At 50.7% G+C, this 19,688-nt stretch overlaps 1 protein-coding gene across 1 annotated transcript in view; it reads right to left on the bottom strand.

Annotated features, from left to right (window-relative positions):
- Positions 1-1,430: 1,430 nt before the first annotated feature.
- Positions 1,431-19,688, bottom strand: part of LOC136627220 (B-cell differentiation antigen CD72-like) — a 102,148-nt gene continuing 83,890 nt past the window's right edge. The window contains exons 5-6 of the mRNA XM_066602150.1: positions 3,284-3,429; positions 1,431-1,544 (exon numbers count right to left, since the gene is read on the bottom strand). Coding sequence (XP_066458247.1) covers positions 1,431-1,544; positions 3,284-3,429 — 260 coding nt within the window. The remainder of the gene's footprint in view (positions 1,545-3,283; positions 3,430-19,688) is intronic.

Raw genomic sequence — 19,688 nt, 5'->3', positions numbered from 1 at the left:
TATGCGTACATCTTGCACATTGGCGCATGACCCTGCTGACTCGCTCTGGGGTGGTCACACGTGTGTTTCAAGCACATATTTACGTGTGATATAAACAGCAGCTGGTCTGATTCTGGTGCGCGATACACCTCTAGTCCGTGGGGTGTAAAATACGCAGCCAATGTCCGTGTTCCATGCGTGTTGCTGCATATTTTGCGCAGCTTGCAGGCAGACCTGAGCCGGGCGGTTCGGACACTTTTTGAGCTTTCCTTTGTATGTTAAGTTCTATAGACAATATGTGCGCAAAACCAAAGATATGCAGCAAATATTCAGGGCTCATTCACACGGGCGTAGGAGTATTTTCTGCACACATTTGCGCAGGGTTTTTGTTCCTGTGTGCCAGCGAGCTCCCGCTGATTTCTGCTGGGGACATTCTGTAGCATTTCCATCACATGTAAACATACTGTATATGAGCTTAAGGTATGCTGCCTCAGTAGTCATAGTGTCCCCTATGACATCCCTAGTAATAATAGTGTGCCCCACAGTGGCCCCAGTAGTAATGCTGACCCCCAGAGTGGATACAGTAGTAATAATGTCCCCCGCAGTGACCCCAGTAATAATGCTGGCCCCCAGAGTGGATACACTAGTAATAATGTCCCCCGCAGTGACCCCAGTAGTAATGCTGACCCCCAGAGTGGATACAGTAGTACTAATAACCCCCACAGTGGCCCTCAGTAGTAATAGTTAACCCTAAAGTAGCCCTAGTAGTAATAATGTCCCCCGCAGTGGCCTCAGTAGTAATAGTGTCCCCTATGACATCCCTACTAATAATAGTGTGCCCCACAGTGGCCCCAGTAGTAATGCTGACCCCCAGAGTGGATACAGTAGTAATAATGTCCCCCGCAGTGACCCCAGTAGTAATGCTGACCCCCAGAGTGGATACAGTAGTACTAATAACCCCCACAGTGGCCCTCAGTAGTAATAGTTAACCCTACAGTAGCCCTAGTAGTAATAATGTCCCCTGCAGTGGCCTCAGTAGTCATAGTGTCCCCTATGACGTCCCTCGTCATACTAGTGGCCACAGTGGCCCCAGTAGTAATGCGGACCCCCAGAGTGGCCCCAGTAGTAATAATGTCCCCTGCAGTGACCCCAGTAGTAATGCTGGCCCCCAGAGTGGATACACTAGTAATAATGGCCCCCGCAGTGACCCCAGTAGTCATAGTCTCCCCTATGTCACCCCTAGTAATAATTTATCGTTTGTTACAATGTATCGGTGCAGGTAACGTGTCAGTCTGCACCCCCCTGTATGAATGTTGGGGGCCGATTAGTCACTGAAGCAGTAAATCCCCTGTGTGTATGTGAGCGAGGGACGGACGGAGCTCCACACTCATCGTGCGGCGATCCTACTGAGGATCCCAGACAAAACAACTGATAACAGAGAGCAATGTTACTCACATTTCAAGGCTGTTCGGCCATTCCCAACTTCGTTCCCAACCATTCCAATTAGATTTCCATTTTAACATTTTGCCGACCCAAAAATAGACTTTATTATTAATAGAAAAATCCTAGAATCAAAAAAAAAAAAAAAGAGTTCAAGGACCAACAAACACATGAGCGCTGCTAGAAGAGACACAACCAGGGGCATTAATGAGCGGGGGAGGGGGGGGCTCCGGGTTACATGGGAGGGGGACACAACACAAACAGTGACCGCTGTAATATACTTCTGTCTCGTCACACAGAGCAGCCTGAGGGAACGAGAGACAATCAGCTCATCTGCTGCCCCGTTCAGACACTGAACCAGCAGGGGGCGCAGACCTACAGGGTTAGACTAAAGCCCCATTTACACTCATAGATGATCGTTCAAAACTTGCTGAGTGACAGTTTTGAGCGATCATCTTTACATACTTTATAGTCGCTAATTAGCTACCATAGACTATGCAGGCGGAGCGGGACACCACTGCGGCCACTAATAGAACAATACAGCTGATTTGCATAAGCAAACAGCTGCAGTATTCTCCACTCTGTCAATGTCCCCACTGTGAATTCACTGCAGGACACAGGCACAGAGAACCTTATCAGCGCAGTCGGCTGATAACAGCATGCTAAATTTCAGCAATCAGCGACTCCCTGCACGCTGTCCCTGCAGTTAGACAGAATGAGAATCACTCAAAAGACGGCTTTGAGTGATTCTCGTTGCGTCTAAAAGGGCCGTAGGTCTTTCCCTGGATTGCCCGGATAACGGGTCAGACGGAGGGCAGAGATCTGAAGGGTTTCATCTTGGTTGGATTTTCTAACCGGACGTTATAACAGGGGTGCGGCGTAGACTTATTATATCCCCTGTATACAGCCCGATCCCCGAGAGGCAAGGTCACAGCAAAGACTAAGGCTAATTACACACGGGCGAGTGCCATATCGCTCCCAACATCACACTCCCCAATGTGCGACGTCCCCGCAGATGCCAGGCGCTACATCACTTCAGGAAGTAGCGGTCCTCAGACGCGGCATATAATGGGTAAACCGTGCATCGCGCCCGTGGGCACCTCGCACGCCATGCGATGCTTTACTGGCCACATTGAAAACAATGGGCGATGCCATGTGAGGCGTTCCAAGGGCGCCCAAAGATCGGGCATGCTGCGATTTATTACAGCCTGCGATGAAAAATAGTGAATTGATATTGTGCAACGATTTCATTGGTCGTGTGAGAACAGCCTAAAGGTACGGCTACACAGGATGACTGACGGGCGCAGCGGGCCCAGCAGCCGTCACAGTAACTATCACCGCGGTGCTATCACATATGAGTAACAGTCATGCAGATAATGGAGGCGCAGTGGGCGGAGCTTCTCACCGCCATTCACTGCAGACAGGCATTGTCATAGAGGAAGGACTGGCTGCTTACAAGGCCAATGGGTGAGCTGAGAACCAAGCAACACCGACAAGAGAGCGACTTCTGGCGCGGTGCCTGGCCGGCGGCCGCACGTACACGGGCCGACTATCACTGAATGTCGCTGTTTCCAGTAATCATTCAGTAAATCTATCATTGCCCCATGAAAGGGTACCTTAGGATACAGATGTAACAATATTAGTGCCTATCTTCCTAGCCGACACTATTTACATGACGGGAGCAGTCAGTCACTTGCATCCGGTCGGACAGATAGCGGAGAGCTGCGCGGCACTCTACAGCAAGTGCTGACATGGCGCCAAAAACCTCCACAGTGACGATGTGTCATGCATCAATTCAATGGAGAGCTTATATAGATGGGCGCATCAGCGCCGGACAGCCACAACACCCATCATCCATCCGTACCTTCATCACAGCGTCGTCCCGCTCCGCCACCAGCAGGTTGGCACCCTTCTCTTTACAATAACGCTGACTTCCTTCCCAGGTTTTCATCTCTTTGGATATGAATAAACATTTCCACCCGAACAAGATCCAACCGTCCGGGCAAATGTCTACGGAAATAGAAGGGCGTGTGTTCAGTTACTGCCCTACCTGGTGCCCCGAACCAACCCCACCCCCACCCCAGGGCACCCCACAGATAGTTACTGCTGATAATCCATTCACAGAGTCAGTAACCCTGCCTGACAGCCTCGTAAGTCAGCAGGCGGCAGTTATTATTGGAGGTCACCTCCATATCTTACCTGTAGACCAATTATTGGGCAAAATATTAGAGACGGCCCGCGTGAGGGCGACTCCGTGACCGAATATTAGGAACGGCCCGCGTGAGGGCGACTCCGTGACCGAATATTAGAGATGGCCCATGTGAGGGCGACTCCGTGACCCGATATTCGAGACGGCCCACGTGAGGGCGACTCGGAGACTGAATATTAGAGACGACCCACGTGAGGGCGACTCCGTGACCCGATATTCGAGACGGCCCACGTGAGGGCGACTCGGAGACTGAATATTAGAGACGGCCCACGTGAGGGCAACTCGGTGGCTGAATATTAGAGACGGCCCACTTGAGGGCGACTCGGTGGCTGAATATTAGAGGTGGCCACGTGAGGGCGACTCGGTGGCTGAATATTAGAGGTGGCCACGTGAGGGCGACTCGGTGGCTGAATATTAGAGGTGGCCACGTGAGGGCGACTCGGTGGCTGAATTTTAGAGGTGGCCACGTGAGGGCGACTCGGTGGCTGAATATTAGAGGTGGCCACAGGAGGGCGACTCTGTGACTGAATATTAGAGGTGGCCACGTGAGGGCGACTCTGTGACTGAATATTAGAGGTGGCTACGTGAGGGCGACTCGGTGGCCGAATATTAGAGACGGCTAACGTGAGGGTGACTCCGTGACCGAATATTAGAGATGGCCCGCGTGAGGGCGACTCCGTGACCGAATATTAGAGACGGCCCGCGTGAGGGCGACTCCGTGACCGAATATTAGAGACGGCCCACGTGAGGGTGACTCGGTGACCGAATATTAGAGACGGCCCACGTGAGGGCGACTCGGTGGCTGAATATTAGAGACGGCCCACGTGAGGGCGACTCGGTGGCTGAATATTAGAGATGGCCACGTGAGGGCAACTCTGTGACTGAATATTAGAGGTGGCCACGTGAGGGCGACTCCGTGACTGAATATTACAGACGGCCCATGTCAGGGCAACTCGGTGACTGAATATTAGAGACGGCCACGTGAGGGCGACTCGGTGACCGAATATTAGAGACGGCCCACGTGAGGGCGACGCGATGACTGAATATTAGAGACGGCCCACGTTAGGGCGACTCGGTGACTGAATATTAGAGACGGCCCACGTGAGGGCGACTCGGTGACTATTACAGAAAGCCTTCAGTGACGGAGGTTGTAGTTCTTAAATGTAATAATTGATTTTGAAGAGAAACCGTTACGTGGTAAGTGTGATCCTCAGACACAGACCGCAATTATACAAGAACCGCAAAACCTGAAGCTCCGGCAGTGAGAGAGAGACGGCACCATGACTGATCAGTCCACATAAAGGACGTGTGACATCACTTTCCACTTCACTGCGAGCAAATATACCCTCAGAACTAATGCTGTGCAGGATGTGGATGATGTGGATGGTGATCTGGGTCAGCAAAAACTCCACATGGTAACACCGCAGCAGACAGAAATCAAGAGGCAGCTGTTATTACAGGCTCTCATTGGTGCAAAAACAGCATCTGTGACTTTAAGGCATTCTTTAGGCTAGGGTCACACAGGGCGGATTTGCCGCGGTTTAGCCGCAGCAGATCCGCCCGCGGCCGCTAATCTCGGGATTAGCCAGCCATGTGGACGAGGTTTCTCAGAAACCTCGTCCACACGGGACGGCTAATCCGCAGCGGTAAATCTGGTCGAAACCGCGGCTGCGGCTGGCGCGGTTTCCAAAGATTGAGCATGTCTGTTTACATTCTTTTTTTGTTTATTTATTTTACGGCCGCACTCTCCTCTATGGGAGAGCCGGCCGCAACGGAAAAGCATGCGGACGGGTCGCTTTAAAGCCGCCGCGGCTTAAACTGCGGCGGTTCTCCCGGTGGAAATCTCGCGGTTTTTGCCCCGTGTGAACCCAGCCTAAGTGATCTTGTTCTCATCCTGAGATACAGCCTCCATATCATGCTCCAGAGCTGCACTCACTATTCTGCTGGTGGAGTCACTGTGTACATACATTACTTATCCTGTACTGATCCTGAGTTACATCCTGTATTGTACCCCAGAGCTGCACTCACTATTCTGCTGCTGGAGTCACTATGTACATACATTACTTATCCTGTACTGACCCTGAGTTACATCCTGTATTATAGTCCAGAGCTGCACTCACTATTCTGCTGGTGGAGTCACTGTGTACATACATTACTTATCCTGTACTGATCCTGAGTTACATCTTGTATTATACTGCAGAGCTGCACTCACTATTCTGCTGGTGGAGTCACTGTATACATACATTACTTATCCTGTACTGACCCTGAGTTACATCCTGTATTATACTCCTGAGCTGCACTCACTATTCTGCTGGTGGAGTCACTGTGTACATACATTACTTATCCTGTACTGCTCCTGAGTTACATCCTGTATTATACTGCAGAGCTGCACTCACTATTCTGCTGGTGGAGTCACTGTGTACATACATTACTTATCCTGTACTGCTCCTGAGTTATATCCTATATTATACTCCAGAGCTGCACTCACTATTCTGCTGGTGGAGTCACTGTGTACATACATTACTTATCCTGTACTGCTCCTGAGTTACATCCTGTATTATACTCCAGAGCTGCACTCACTATTCTGCTGGTGGAGTCACTGTGTACATACATTACTTATCCTGTACTGATCCTGAGTTACATCCTGTATTATACTCCAGAGCTGCACTCACTATTCTGCTGGTGGACTCACTGTGTACATACATTACTTATCCTGTACTGATCCTGAGTTACATCCTGTATTATACTCCAGAGCTGCGCTCACTATTCTGCTGGTGGAGTCACTGTGTACATACATTACTTATCCTGTACTGATCCTGAGTTACATCCTGTATTATACTGCAGAGCTGCACTCACTATTCTGCTGGTGGACTCACTGTGTACATACATTACTGATCCTGTACTGATCCTGAGTTACATGCTGTATTATACTCCAGAGCTGCACTCACTATTCTGCTGGTGGAGTCACTGTGTACATACATTACTTATCCTGTACTGCTCCTGAGGTACATCCTGTAGATCTTTTATTATAAAAGTAAAAAACACAACAAAGACAAACTGTAACAATAAGAATAACCATATAAAGCAATATAAGGCCCTTCCCCCACAGTCCGTGATCCATAAACAAAGTAAATGTCCATATCCGGGTTTCCTCCCCGCCGTACACACCCACACACATACACACTCAACATATAACACAATATACAACTATATACCTAAAATATAAAACTAAGGAAACTATAACTACATAAACCCTGTAAACTATAACTCCAGGTCCAGCCGTGCCGCACTGCACCCACACAGAACAAATGGAAGCAATAACATAAACAGCAGAAATAACTGAAATAGCAACATAAATAAGCAAATTCAAACAGAAAGACTGAGCCAACTGGCATAAAACGAACTAAAAATTTTTTTTTTTTTTTGGGTCCCCAGTGCAGCTTGGGGGCCAAGCCTGCTCCATCAGTCCGTGCCCAGAGTTCTTAGTTCAGGACGTGCCAAGCCACACCAGGGTTTTTTTGTTTTTGTTTTTTTTAATAAATACCACACAGTGCCCGCCGCAGCCTGGGGGCCATGCCCGCTCCACCAGTCCGTGCCCAGAGTTCAATGTTCGGGACGTGCCAGGCTACGGCTCAAGGCGTGAATCCCACTCCCCCCAACTCCCCCACCCAACCTACCTACCACCCAAAACGTGAATATATACAATATATACAAAACCATAATGCACACCAATATCAACATACATAATATATACTATATACATAACCCGAAAGCCTAAGGTCGGCTCACCTGCAGCCCTACTTCATTTCATTTTGCCCAAATCAAAACAAAAAGCTTCATGGTGCACTCACAGCCCGCCACCGGGATTGGAGGTGATAAGCCGGGCACAGACATCACAATGTACTATCCCTTGCATTTTCTCCCTATTCTCTCCCTAATTTGCCCTAGACTGTCCTTAGTCTGCCCCTCAGTCTGACCCTTCATGGAAACCTGTCCCTGCCCTATCCCTCCTCTCTCCCTATCCTGTCCCTTCTCTCTCCCTACTCTTCCCCTAGAAAATTAAGAAAACACTGTCCCTAACGAAATACAAGCCCTCTCCATAGGAGAGAAGCCTTAGATGTGCCCAGCCTCTCATACTCCAAAGAACGCACCTTCACCAGGTCACCCAGGATGTTCCTACATACCGTATCCACGGGGAGGACTTTCAGCTCCGTCGAGATTAAACACCGTGCACTCCAGATGTGGAACCTGACCACTAGGCTAACTAGGAATAAAGTGCAGCGGTCCCTGCCACCAAGACCTCTGAAGGCTCCATAAGCCCACTCCGCATAGGAGAGGTGTGCCAGCTGACGCCAGCCTATGGAGACCCCTACCCGTTGGTATACCTCTGTATTAAAGGGGCACTGAAGCAGAAAATGCTCCATGCTTTCCAGCACATCGCTGCACTCCTGACGGGGGCAACCCCTGTCAATCAGAGGCCTGCTCTTCAAGTTACCCCTTACATACAGTCTCCCGTGAAAGCAGCGCCAAGCCAAGTCCCAAAACTTCACGGGGACCCGGGTTGAATTCAGTAAACGTAACCCTCCCTACAGGTCCCGACTTGGGCAGTCCTTGAGTGCCAGGGGCTTCTGGAAACGGGTCAACAGGACTCTTTCGTTGAGGAGCCTCCTCGTGAGAGTCCTGATCTCCCACATCCCCAGACCCCACCGGCGTATCACCTTCAAAACCAAGGTAGCGTAAGCCGGGAGATATCCATGCTGCGTGCGAAGGTCCTTCACTCGCCCTCCTGTCTCCCATTCCTGGAAGAAGGGCCGAAACCATCCCCGGCAGGAGTAGACCCACAGAGGAGCCCTTTCTTGCCAGAGGTTGCCTATGTTGATCTTAAAAAAGGTGTCTACAAGAAACACCACGGGGTTGACCATAGATAACCCCCCTAGTCTCCTCGTGCGGTATGTAACATCTCTCCTGATCAGGTTCAACCTATTCCCCCACAACATTAGGAAGAACAGGTTGTAGACCCGGGTCCAGAGAGGTTCTGGCAAAATGCATACGCTGCCCAGGTAGATGAATAAAGGGAGCAGGTATGTTTTGATCAGGCTAACTCTTTCCCGAAGGGTCAAAGACCAACCCTTCCACTGGTTTACCTTCTGAGTGGCACCATCCAGCCTGTCTACCCAATTTTGCATGGGGTAATCCCCCTGGCCAAATTTGATGCCAAGAACTTTTGCTGAAGTCTGGGGCACCGGAAGAGTGTCCGGGAGATCAAACACAGGATCCCCCCTTCCTAACCAGAGACTTTCGCACTTATCCCAGTTGACTCTGGACCCGGATGCCTCTGAGTAGGCATCCACCTCCGACACCACAAACTCCGCCTCCTCCCTTGAGGATACGAAGAGCGTGACATCATCGGCGTATGCCACTGCCCTCAGGGTAGCCTCCGGCACCGCCCGGTCCATCCCGACCCCTGCTATAGGTCCACGATCAACCCTCCTAAGAAAGGGATCTATCGCAAACACATACAACAGGGGACTTAGAGGACAGCCCTGACGGACACCGGAACCCACCTCAAAAGGGCGGCCAAGCCAACCGTTCACCAGCGGGAAAGTCTCAGCCCCTGCATACAATGTTCGCAGCCAATCAACAAACCCCACTGGCAGGCCATATCTCAGAAGGACTGACCAGAGGTACTCGTGATTAACCCGATCAAACGCTTTGGCCTGATCCAAGGACAGCAAGTACCCCTCCCAGTGACCAGCCCTACCCTGCTCCACTGCCTCCCGGACACCAAGAACAGCGCTAAAGGTGCTACGGCCTGGAACAGAGCAATGCTGGGCCCCCGAGAGGAGCCGGGGTGCAAACTTGACCAACCGATTAAACAGCACTTTTGCCAGAACCTTCCTGTCCGTATTGAGAAGTGCTATGGGACGCCAGTTCTCAATACGGCTCGAGTCTTTACCCTTTGACAGAAGGATCAAAGCTGACCTCCTCATTGACTTTGGCAGAGTGCCCGAGGAAAGACACTCATTTAATACCTCCGTCAAGAGGGGACTCAAGAGGTCCTTGAAGGTCTTATAATACTCGGATGTTAGTCCATCCGGTCCTGGCGATTTTTGAGCCGGAGCCCATCAATCGCCAGTTTAACTTCCTCTATTCTGATCTCTCCTGTCAAAACATCAAGAGAGGTGTCTACCCCCGGCTCAGGGACAGTTTCAGCCAGGAAAGCCGACATCACTTCCGAATCTAGATCCCTCTTTCCCAAGAGTTGCGAGTAGTAGGATCTGACGACCTCCAGAATCGCTGATCTGGATCGATTCAGGGATCCTGTACTATCGATCAGTCCAGTGACCACTTTACTATTCACTGACATCCTACAGTTTCTGTAAGGGTCGGGCGAGCGGTACTTCCCGAAATCCCTCTCAAAAACCAAGGATGCGTGTCTATCGTACTGGCACTTCTTGAGCAAAGATTTCACTCTGGAGATCTCCTCGCGGCTACCTCCAGTCGAAACGAGATGTTCGAGTTTCCTCCTCAGGCCGTTGTACAAGCGGTACCTGTCCAGGCATCTGAGGTTGGAGAGCTCTCGGAAGAACCTTGCCGCCCTCCTCTTGAACATCTCCCACCACTCTGACTTACTGCTACAGAGATCCAGTAATGGTACCTGGCTCTGCAGAAAATCCTCAAAGGACTGTCTTATCTCTGCTTCCTCCAGGAGTGATGAATTCAGTCTCCAAAAACCTCTGCCCATCCGGGGGGTCTCTGCAACATTCAGAGAAAACAATATTAGACAGTGATCGGAGAATTCCACCTCAACAACGGACACTGGTGAAGAGATGGCTTCCTCCTTCAAATAAAACCTGTCTATTCTAGACCTGCTCTGACCTCTATAATAGGTGAACCCCTCGTGGCCTGGGGTGTGCCGGATGTGGACATCCACCAGGCGAGCCTCGCTAGCTATACTATTAAGTGCGACGCTGTCAAAAGTCAACCGCCTGTCTCCAGAGCCTCCCCTATCGCGGGCTCTTGTGACTGCATTAAAGTCACCTCCAAAGACAACTTGGCGGCTGGTAAAAAGGTAGGGCTTGATCCTCATAAAGAGACTCTTCCTGTCCTTTTTTGACTGGGGACCATAGATGTTGACAAGTCTTAATTCTTGTCCCTTCATGAGGACATCTAAGATCAGGCACCTTCCCATTTCTAATTCAATAACTCGTCGGCATTCAACCGCTGCGGTAAAAAGTACCGCCACTCCGCTATACGGCTCGGCCGCAAGAGACCAGTAGGAAGGGCCTGACCTCCACTCCCTTTTTGCCTTATGTATGGCTGCCAAATCAGACAGCCTGGTCTCCTGCAAAAATAAAATGTCGGCTTCAACGCGGCCGAGAAAATCAAAGGCCGCAAATCTAGCCGTATCAGACTTAATGCTGGCAACGTTAATTGATGCCAGAGTCAGCGGAGTGGGTGCCGCCATCATGAGTGATTAAATTAGACGGCTTTCTTCCTCACACCCGCTTCCTCGGGGTCAGAGGAAAGCCCCTTGCTTCTTTTTTTGGACACAGATGTGTCCATAGCAGGAGATCCCCTGACCCCGTCGTCCTTGTTTCCAGGTTCCAGAGTAGCCTCCACCCCGGAAGGAACTATGCCTTCACGAGGTGGAGACTCAGCGCCCCCTGTTGACCCTTCCTTTGCCCTAGGAACCTTGCCCTCCGCCTCCCCCTCAGAAGAGGAGGAAGAGATGTCTCGGAGGGCTCGGAACCTATTGGAGAGTCCAACTGGAGGTGAGCAGGCTTTTCCTTCCAGTACTTGGCCCGGGGTGGGAGAAGATCTTGAATCCCCCCTTCGTTTCCTCTCGTGGCACCTAGCTTACGCCGTTTCTCTAGCCACCTCTTGCCTTCCTCATCCACACTTTCGCAGTGAGAGGAATCTGCAGAGTTGGTCTCCTCCCTCTGGATCCTCCTGTCCTCCTCATCTAAATCGCTGTCCCTCAAAGCCTCAGCCGCGAGATTTGCTTCTGGAACAGGGGCCACCATCGACCCACCTGCTGTGGGTGCTCCTGTCAGCTCCCTGCTCCGTCTGCGTTTCTCCTGACGCCTCTGCTCCGCAGGCGTCTTTTGCCGGTTCTTCCCTGGCTCCTGAGCTCCTCCACCTCTGCTGGTCCCCTCACCCCCGGAGGCCACATCATGACCCCCATCCGTAGGTGCTGAGACCGCATTGGCAAAGGAGCGCGGAAAGCGACTAAATGGGTGACCGAGGTCACCACACAGGTTACACCTAATCTCCGCACAGGAGGCGGCTAGATGACCCAGACCCCCACACAGGGCGCACTTCAAGGTCTTACAAGCGGCGCTCAAGTGTGAGGGGTCCCCGCACCTGTGGCAGAGCTTCGGCTGCCCCTGGTAAAAGGCCAAGATACGATCCCTGCCGAGGAAGGCTGCAGAAGGTATGTGTGCCACTGAGTTACCTGAACGTTTCAGCTGGACCATGAACGTCCAGGCCCCAGACCATATGCCGTGCTCATCCCTGTTCTTTTTTGGCATCTCCGTCACCTCTCCGTACCTACTGAGCCACGTCATGATGTCAAAGCAAGAAAGTGACTCGTTACGAGTCAAAACGGTCACCTTCTTGATACCGTTCTGGCGAGACACCACCTGGATGGCAAAGTCTCGCCAGCCGGGCTCGTTTTTCACCAGCTCGTAATTCCCCCAGAAGATTTCTAAGCCCTCTGGGCGAACGAAGCTGATGTCAAACTCAGACGTGCCGTAAGGATGGATCAGGGCAAAGATGTCAACTGCCCTGAAGCCCATCTTCAGCAGAAGCTCCACTACCCTTGCCCTCGGAGGGCACGTATCATTGCCTCTCCAACGAAGACGGACCACATTCCTACGACCTGCGTCCTGCCCGGGTGTCGGTAGGGACCATACGGTCTCCCCCCTTTGCTCTCGGAAGGCACCCAAGCCATGTCTCTCTTTCCAGAGAGATAGGTTCACCTCTCTTCCTCCAACTGTGATTGTACTCTCCCCCTTCCGTAAAGCCTCCAGGAGACGCTGTTGCAAAGCGCCCTCCCTAGAGCCTGGAGACAAGGAGGACCCCTCCCCTCCAGCGGCGACACTGGCATAACTCCTGCCAGTTGTTGTCGCCGCCGGAGGGGCGACTGGAACCTGTGACCCCCCCGGCCTATCCACCTTATCCCCTGGTCCTCCAGATCCCCGGCTGCCAGGGGGGCCCGAGGTGCCCGAAGGCCCAGAACCTGCAGAGAATTGTTTACTCTCGGCGTTGTCCCTCACATCCACCACACGCTCTCGCACATCCATACCCGGATCTACCACTTTTATCCTTGGATCATGTGGTCCATGGGTCCTGGCCTCTCCGGAGGTAGATGGTAAAGCCTCCGGACTTTTGCTTGTGTTTTTACTTTTTCCTTTTTTGCCTCCGCATCACTGGAGGCGCGGGATCCGGCCTGACTTACTCCCAGATTATGGGAGACCCCTGATTTTAGGTCCGCAGCCCCCTCCGCATCACAAGCAGCACTTGCTGCATTAGTGGCACCGCTGCCACCCTCCTTGCTGTTACCGCGACCTGCATCTGTACTGGCCTTTACTGCGCCTTTCTTACTGACCTCCTTGCTCCTGTTACCAACTAACACAGGGACAGGGGGTCTGACCAGCTGGGCCCTTTTCTCCCCAACTCCCTGCTCCAGGCCCACCACAGAGTCCGAGCCAGGGGGGTTTTTGGGGTCAGAACTCTGATCCGACTTTGCAGCCAGGTCAGTCCTCACGGGAACTTTGACAAACACAAGCTTTTCCTGCAGCTTAACAGGTTTCTTTTTCTTTTTCTTTATCTCTACATCCTCCTCCGGCATCTCATTGCCAAACATGAAGCCCCCAATATGCAGAGAGGCTTCTGGCTGTGGGGTCTTCTGCACTTGTAGCCTTCCTGCGTTTCCCTCCACCTCCGATTCCCCTGAGGTAGATGGCAGTCCAATTTCCTCAGGCAACAGCTCTCTGGAACTTGTAGTGCCACTGGGTGTTGGTACTAGCTCTTGTGAGCATACAGGCTGCTCCTCCAGGGTCTCCTGCACATCCTCAAACAATTCCTCATCTGAGGCTTCATCATTGCTTGACTCGCTTTGCTCCTGGCCACTGCACCTTGCCGCCATCTTTGCAAACCGGTCATCATTTATTATTTTTTCCTTAAAGGGACCGCTCTCCTCCAGTATTTTCTCCCTCACCGCTTCCCACATTCTAATGCAGTCCTTGCATTTCTTTATTGCCCTTCTGGCTTCTGCCTTTCTGTCCTTAGAAGCATTTTGCTCCATGATCAGCTTGGCATCGCGCACCTTCCCTTTTGCATGACCAACATTTTTCCAGCAAAGTTATAGTCATTAATACTCTTAGCCAGCCTGGAGGCCAGCTCAATCACTGATTCCTCCTTCTTTCTTTCGCTCCACTTACCCATACTTGCCAGGGTCTGCGGCTCACCTGCTCTCCTGCGGGTCTGGCTGCGGGTCACAATCTCACTCCCTGCGCTATCAGAAGCCGCCTTGCTGACAAATGGTGCCACGCTGCTGCAGCCACGACCAGGTCCAAGTCTCTTCTTACCTCCAGCAGAAGCTCCTGTTTTCCTGCGTGCTGCTGGCTTCTCCGGCACCAGTGGCAAACTTTCTTTCGGCATTGCTGATGCCAGCAATGCCTTCACTTCCCTCCCTCCCCCCGAGTGGCCCCGGGGAGAGGAGGTGCGGGACTCCATATCCAACAAAGCCCAGAAAAGTGCACCTTCTCTGGGATCCAAGCTCAGCAAAACCTCCTTCTCTGACCACACCCTGGAAGTTGCAGAGCTTAACCAGCACACACCCAACTCCAGAAGCTGCACTCACTATTCTGCTGGTGGAGTCACTGTGTACATACATTACTTATCCTGTACTGCTCCTGAGTTACATCCTGTATTATATTCCTGAGCTGCACTCACTATTCTGCTGGTGGAGTCACTGTGTACATACATTACTTATCCTGTACTGACCCTGAGTTACATCCTGTATTATACCCCAGAGCTGCACTCACTATTCTGCTGGTGGAGTCACTGTGTACATACATTACTTATCCTGTACTGCTCCTGAGTTACATCCTGCATTATACTCCAGAGCTGCACTCACTATTCTGCTGGTGGAGTCACTGTGTACATACATTACTTATCCTGTACTGATCCTGAGTTACATCCTGTATTATACCCCAGAGCTGCACTCACTATTCTACTGGTGGAGTCACTGTGTACATACATTACTTATCCTGTACTGTTCCTGAGTTACATCCTGTATTATACTCCAGAGCTGCACTCACTATTCTGCTGGTGGAGTCACTGTGTACATATATTACTTATCCTGTACTGACCCTGAGTTACATCCTGTATTATACTGCAGAGCTGCACTCACTATTCTGCTGGTGGAGTCACTGTATACATACATTACTTATCCTGTACTGACCCTGAGTTACATCCTGTATTATACTTCAGAGCTGCACTCACTATTCTGCTGGTGGAGTCACTGTGTACATACATTACTTATCCTGTACTGACCCTGAGTTACATCCTGTATTATACTCCAGAGCTGCACTCACTATTCTGCTGGTGGAGTCACTGTGTACATACATTCCTTATCCTGTACTGACCCTGAGTTACATCCTGTATTATACCCCAGAGCTGCACTCACTATTCTGCTGGAGGAGTCACTGTGTACATACATTACTTATCCTGTACTGATCCTGAGTTACCTCCTGTATTATACTGCAGAGCTGCACTCACTATTCTGCTGGTGGAGTCACTGTGTACATACATTACTTATCCTGTACTGCTCCTGAGTTACCTCCTGTAGATCTTTTTATTATAAAAGTGAAAAACATAACAATAAACAGAACATAAATATCGCTCACTTGGCATAAGACATAAACATAAAACCAAAAAAATTATCACTTATATTATCCGTACTTTGCCTTACTGCAGCACAAAGGGGACAAAAGCAAAAGGTCCATCTGGTCCAAATAATACACACAGCACACTACACCAACCTGCACTCCAAACTACACTCACTCATCCTCACCAATACATATACGCTACATACTACATATACATTACATATAACAATAAACCCACATGTAAGAAAGCATATCCCTAACTCACAGGATCCAGCCTGAAATCCCAAAAAATTGACTAATAACCGAAGCAATGATATAATAACAATAATGCAAACATTAACAAAAGTAATAATAACAATAAGAACAACCCAATACCTTATTTTTTTTTTTTATTATTATTATAATTTTTTTTTGTTTTTATTTATTTATTTTTCAAATTTTTTTTTTTCATTTTTTTTTTTTTTTTTTTTTTTAATGCCCACCACCTAAAGAATAAAACCTTACATAATCCTAAACTAACCCTATACCCAGACCAAACCACCACACACCCCAAACAACCCCCTACGGTGCAGCCTGGGAGCCACGCCTGCATCCCAAGTCCGTGCTCAATGTCTATGTCCAGGACGAGCCGAGCTGCACTGCATACACACACCCTGCCCGCCGCAGCCTGAGGGCCACGCCCGCACCAACAGTCCGTGCCCAGTGTTCATTGTCCGGGACGTGTCAAGCTACGGCTGAGGCATAAATCCCCCCCCCTCCCCCCAATAAACCCCCATCCAACCTATCTATAACCCCTCACCCTATATACAAAACAAAACATATAACATCTCATATTACATAACTACAAACCAACACTACATATTAATACCCGAAAGCCTAAGGTTCAGTTACCTGCAGCCGTACATACTTTATCTTTGACCAAAAACAAAAACTCTACTAGTGTCACACTCAGCCCTCCACAAGGACTGGATATGATAAGCCGGGCACCGACCAAATAGAGAAACACTATCCCTATAGTTAATCTGTCCCTACAATGTCCCTACTCCTTCCCTAAAACTTACCCTCAGAAAAAACTGTCCCTACGTCTCCCTATTCTGTCCCTACAAAGACCCTAACAATAAGAAGACTGTCCCTAACGGAATACAAACCCTCTCCATAGGAGAGAGGCCTTAGTCGTGCCCAACCTCTCATAATCCAGAGAGCGCACCTTCACCAGGTCACCCAGGATGTTCCTATTCACCTCATCCACGGGGAGGATTTTCTCTTCCGTCGAAACTAGACACCGTGCGTTCCAAATGTGAAACCTGACCACTAGGCTGACTAAGAATAAAGTGCACCGGTCCCTGCCACCAAGGTCCCCGAATGCCCCATAGACCCATTCCGCATACGAGAGGCGTGCCAACCTGGGCCAACCAATGGAGGCTCCCACCCGTTTGTACACCTCTGTATTAAAGGGACACTGAAGCAGGAAATGCTCCATGCTTTCCAGTACGTTGCTGCACTCCTGGCGGGGGCAACCCCTATCCACCAGAGGCCTGCTCTTCAAGTTGCCCCTTACATACAGTCTCCCGTGGAAACAGCGCCAAGTCAAGTCCCAAAACTTCAAGGGGATCCTGTCAGAATTCAATAAACGTAACCCTCCCTCCAGGTCCCGACTTGGGCAGTCCTTGAGCGCCAGGGGCTTCTGGAAATGGGTCAACAGAACCCTCCTATCGAGGAGTTTCCTCGACAGAGTTCTGATCTCCCACATCCCCAGACCCCACCGACGTATCATCTTCAGAACCACGGTAGCGTAAGCCGGAAGATGCCCGTGCGGCGTGCGAAGATCCTTCACTCGCCCTCCAGTCTCCCATTCCTGGAAGAAAGGCCGAAGCCATCCCCAACAGGAGAATACCCACGGAGGAGCCCTCTCTTGCCAGAGGTTGCCTATATTGATCTTAACAAAGGTGTTTACGAGAAACACCACGGGGTTGACCATAGATAACCCCCCTTGTCTCCTCGTGCGATATGTGACATCTCTCCTAATTAGGTTCAACCAGTTCCCCCACAACATTAGGAAGAACAGGTTGTAGACCCGGGTCCAGAGAGGCTCTGGCAAAATGCATACGCTGCCCAGGTAGATGAATAAAGGGAGCAGGTATGTTTTGATCAGGTTAACTCTTTCCCGAAGGGTCAAAGACCAACGCTTCCACTGGGCCACCTTCTGAGTGGCACCATCGAGCCTGACCACCCAATTTTGCATGGCGTAATCTCCCCGGCCAAATTTGATGCCGAGAACTTTAGCCGAGTCCTGGGGCACTGGAAGGGTGTCCGGGAGACTAAATGTAGGATCCCCCCTTCCAAACCAGAGACTTTCGCACTTATCCCAGTTGATGCCGGACCCAGATGCTTCCGAGTAGCGATCCACCTCGGCCATCACGTACTCTGCCTCCCCCCTCGAGGACACAAAGACGGTGACGTCATCAGCGTACGCTGCCACCCTGAGGGCGGCTTCCGGCACCGCCCGATCCATCCCGACCCCCGCCATAGGCCCACCATCAATCATCCTAAGGAAAGGATCAATGGCAAACACGTACAGCAAGGGGCTCAGAGGACAACCCTGACGGACGCCAGACCCAACCTCAAATGGGTGGCCGACCCAACCGTTCACTAGCGGGAAAGTCTCAGCCCCCGCGTACAATGTCTTGAGCCAATTGACAAACCCCACTGGCAGGCCATATCTCAGAAGAACAGACCAGAGGTACTCGTGATTAACCCGATCAAACGCTTTGGCCTGATCCAAGGACAGCAGGTACCCCTCCCAGTGACCAGCCCTACCCTGCTCCAATGCCTCCCGGACACCTAGAACAGCACTAAAGGTGCTACGACCTGGAACAGAGCAATGCTGGGCGCCCGAGAGGAGCCGGGGTGCAAACTTCACCAGCCGATTAAACAGCACTTTTGCCAGAACCTTCCTGTCCGTATTGAGAAGCGCTATGGGACGCCAGTTCTCAATACGGCTCGAGTCTTTACCCTTTGACAGAAGGATCAAAGCCGACCTCCTCATTGACTTTGGGAGAGTGTCCGAGGAAAGACACTCATTGAAAACCTCAGTCAAGAGGGGACTCAAGAGGTCCTTAAAGGTCTTATAGTACTCAGATGTTAAGCCATCCGGTCCTGGCGATTTTTTGAGCGCAAGCCCATCAATCGCCAGTTTAACTTCCTCTATGTTGATCTCCTCTGTCAAAACATTAAGGGAGATGTCATCCCCTGGCTCAGGAACAGCTTCAGCCAGGAAAGCCGACATCACATCTCGATCCAGATCCCTCTTTCTCAAAAGGTGCGAGTAGAAGGATCTGATGACTTCCAGAATCGCTGATCTGGACCTGTTCAGAGATCCCGTACCGTCGATCAGTCCAGTGACAACTTTACGATTCACTGACATCTTGCAGTTTCTGTAAGGGTCAGGTGAGTGGTACTTCCCGAAGTCCCTCTCAAAAACCAAAGATGCGTGCCTATTATACTGGCACCCTTTGAGCAAAGACTTCACTCTGGAGATCTCCTCGCGGCTACCTCCAGTCGAGACGAGATGTTCGAGTTTCCTCCTCAGGCCCTGATAAAGATGGTACTTACTCAGGCTCCTGAGGCTAGAGAGCTGGCGGAAGAACCTCGCCGCCCTGATATTGAGCATCTCCCACCACTCTGACTTACTGCTACAAAGATCCAGTAATGGTACCTGGCTCTGCAGAAAATCCTCAAAGGACTGTCTTATCTCTGCTTCCTCCAGGAGTGATGAATTCAGCCTCCATAAGCCTCTACCCATCCGGGGGGTCTCTGCAACATTCAAGGAAAACAAAATCAGACAGTGGTCGGAGAATTCCACCTCAACAACAGAAACTGGTGAAGAGATGGCTTCCTCCTTCAAATAAAACCTATCTATTCTAGACCTACACTCGCCTCTATAATAGGTGAAACCCGTGTGGCCTGGGGTGTGCCGGATGTGGACATCCACCAGGCGAGCTTCGCTAGCTATGCTATTAAGCGCGACGCTATCATAAGTCAGCTTGCCTAGGGAGCCTCCCCTGTCACGGGTCCTCGTGACTGCATTAAAGTCACCCCCAAAGATCACCTGCCGACTGGTAAAAAGGTATGTCTTGATCCTCATAAAGAGATCCTTGCGG

This window comes from Eleutherodactylus coqui, chromosome 5 (genome assembly GCF_035609145.1).
Source record: "Eleutherodactylus coqui strain aEleCoq1 chromosome 5, aEleCoq1.hap1, whole genome shotgun sequence".
In the NCBI taxonomy this organism is placed as follows: Eukaryota; Metazoa; Chordata; class Amphibia; order Anura; family Eleutherodactylidae; genus Eleutherodactylus; species Eleutherodactylus coqui.
This window is presented reverse-complemented; position numbering and strand designations above follow the sequence as displayed.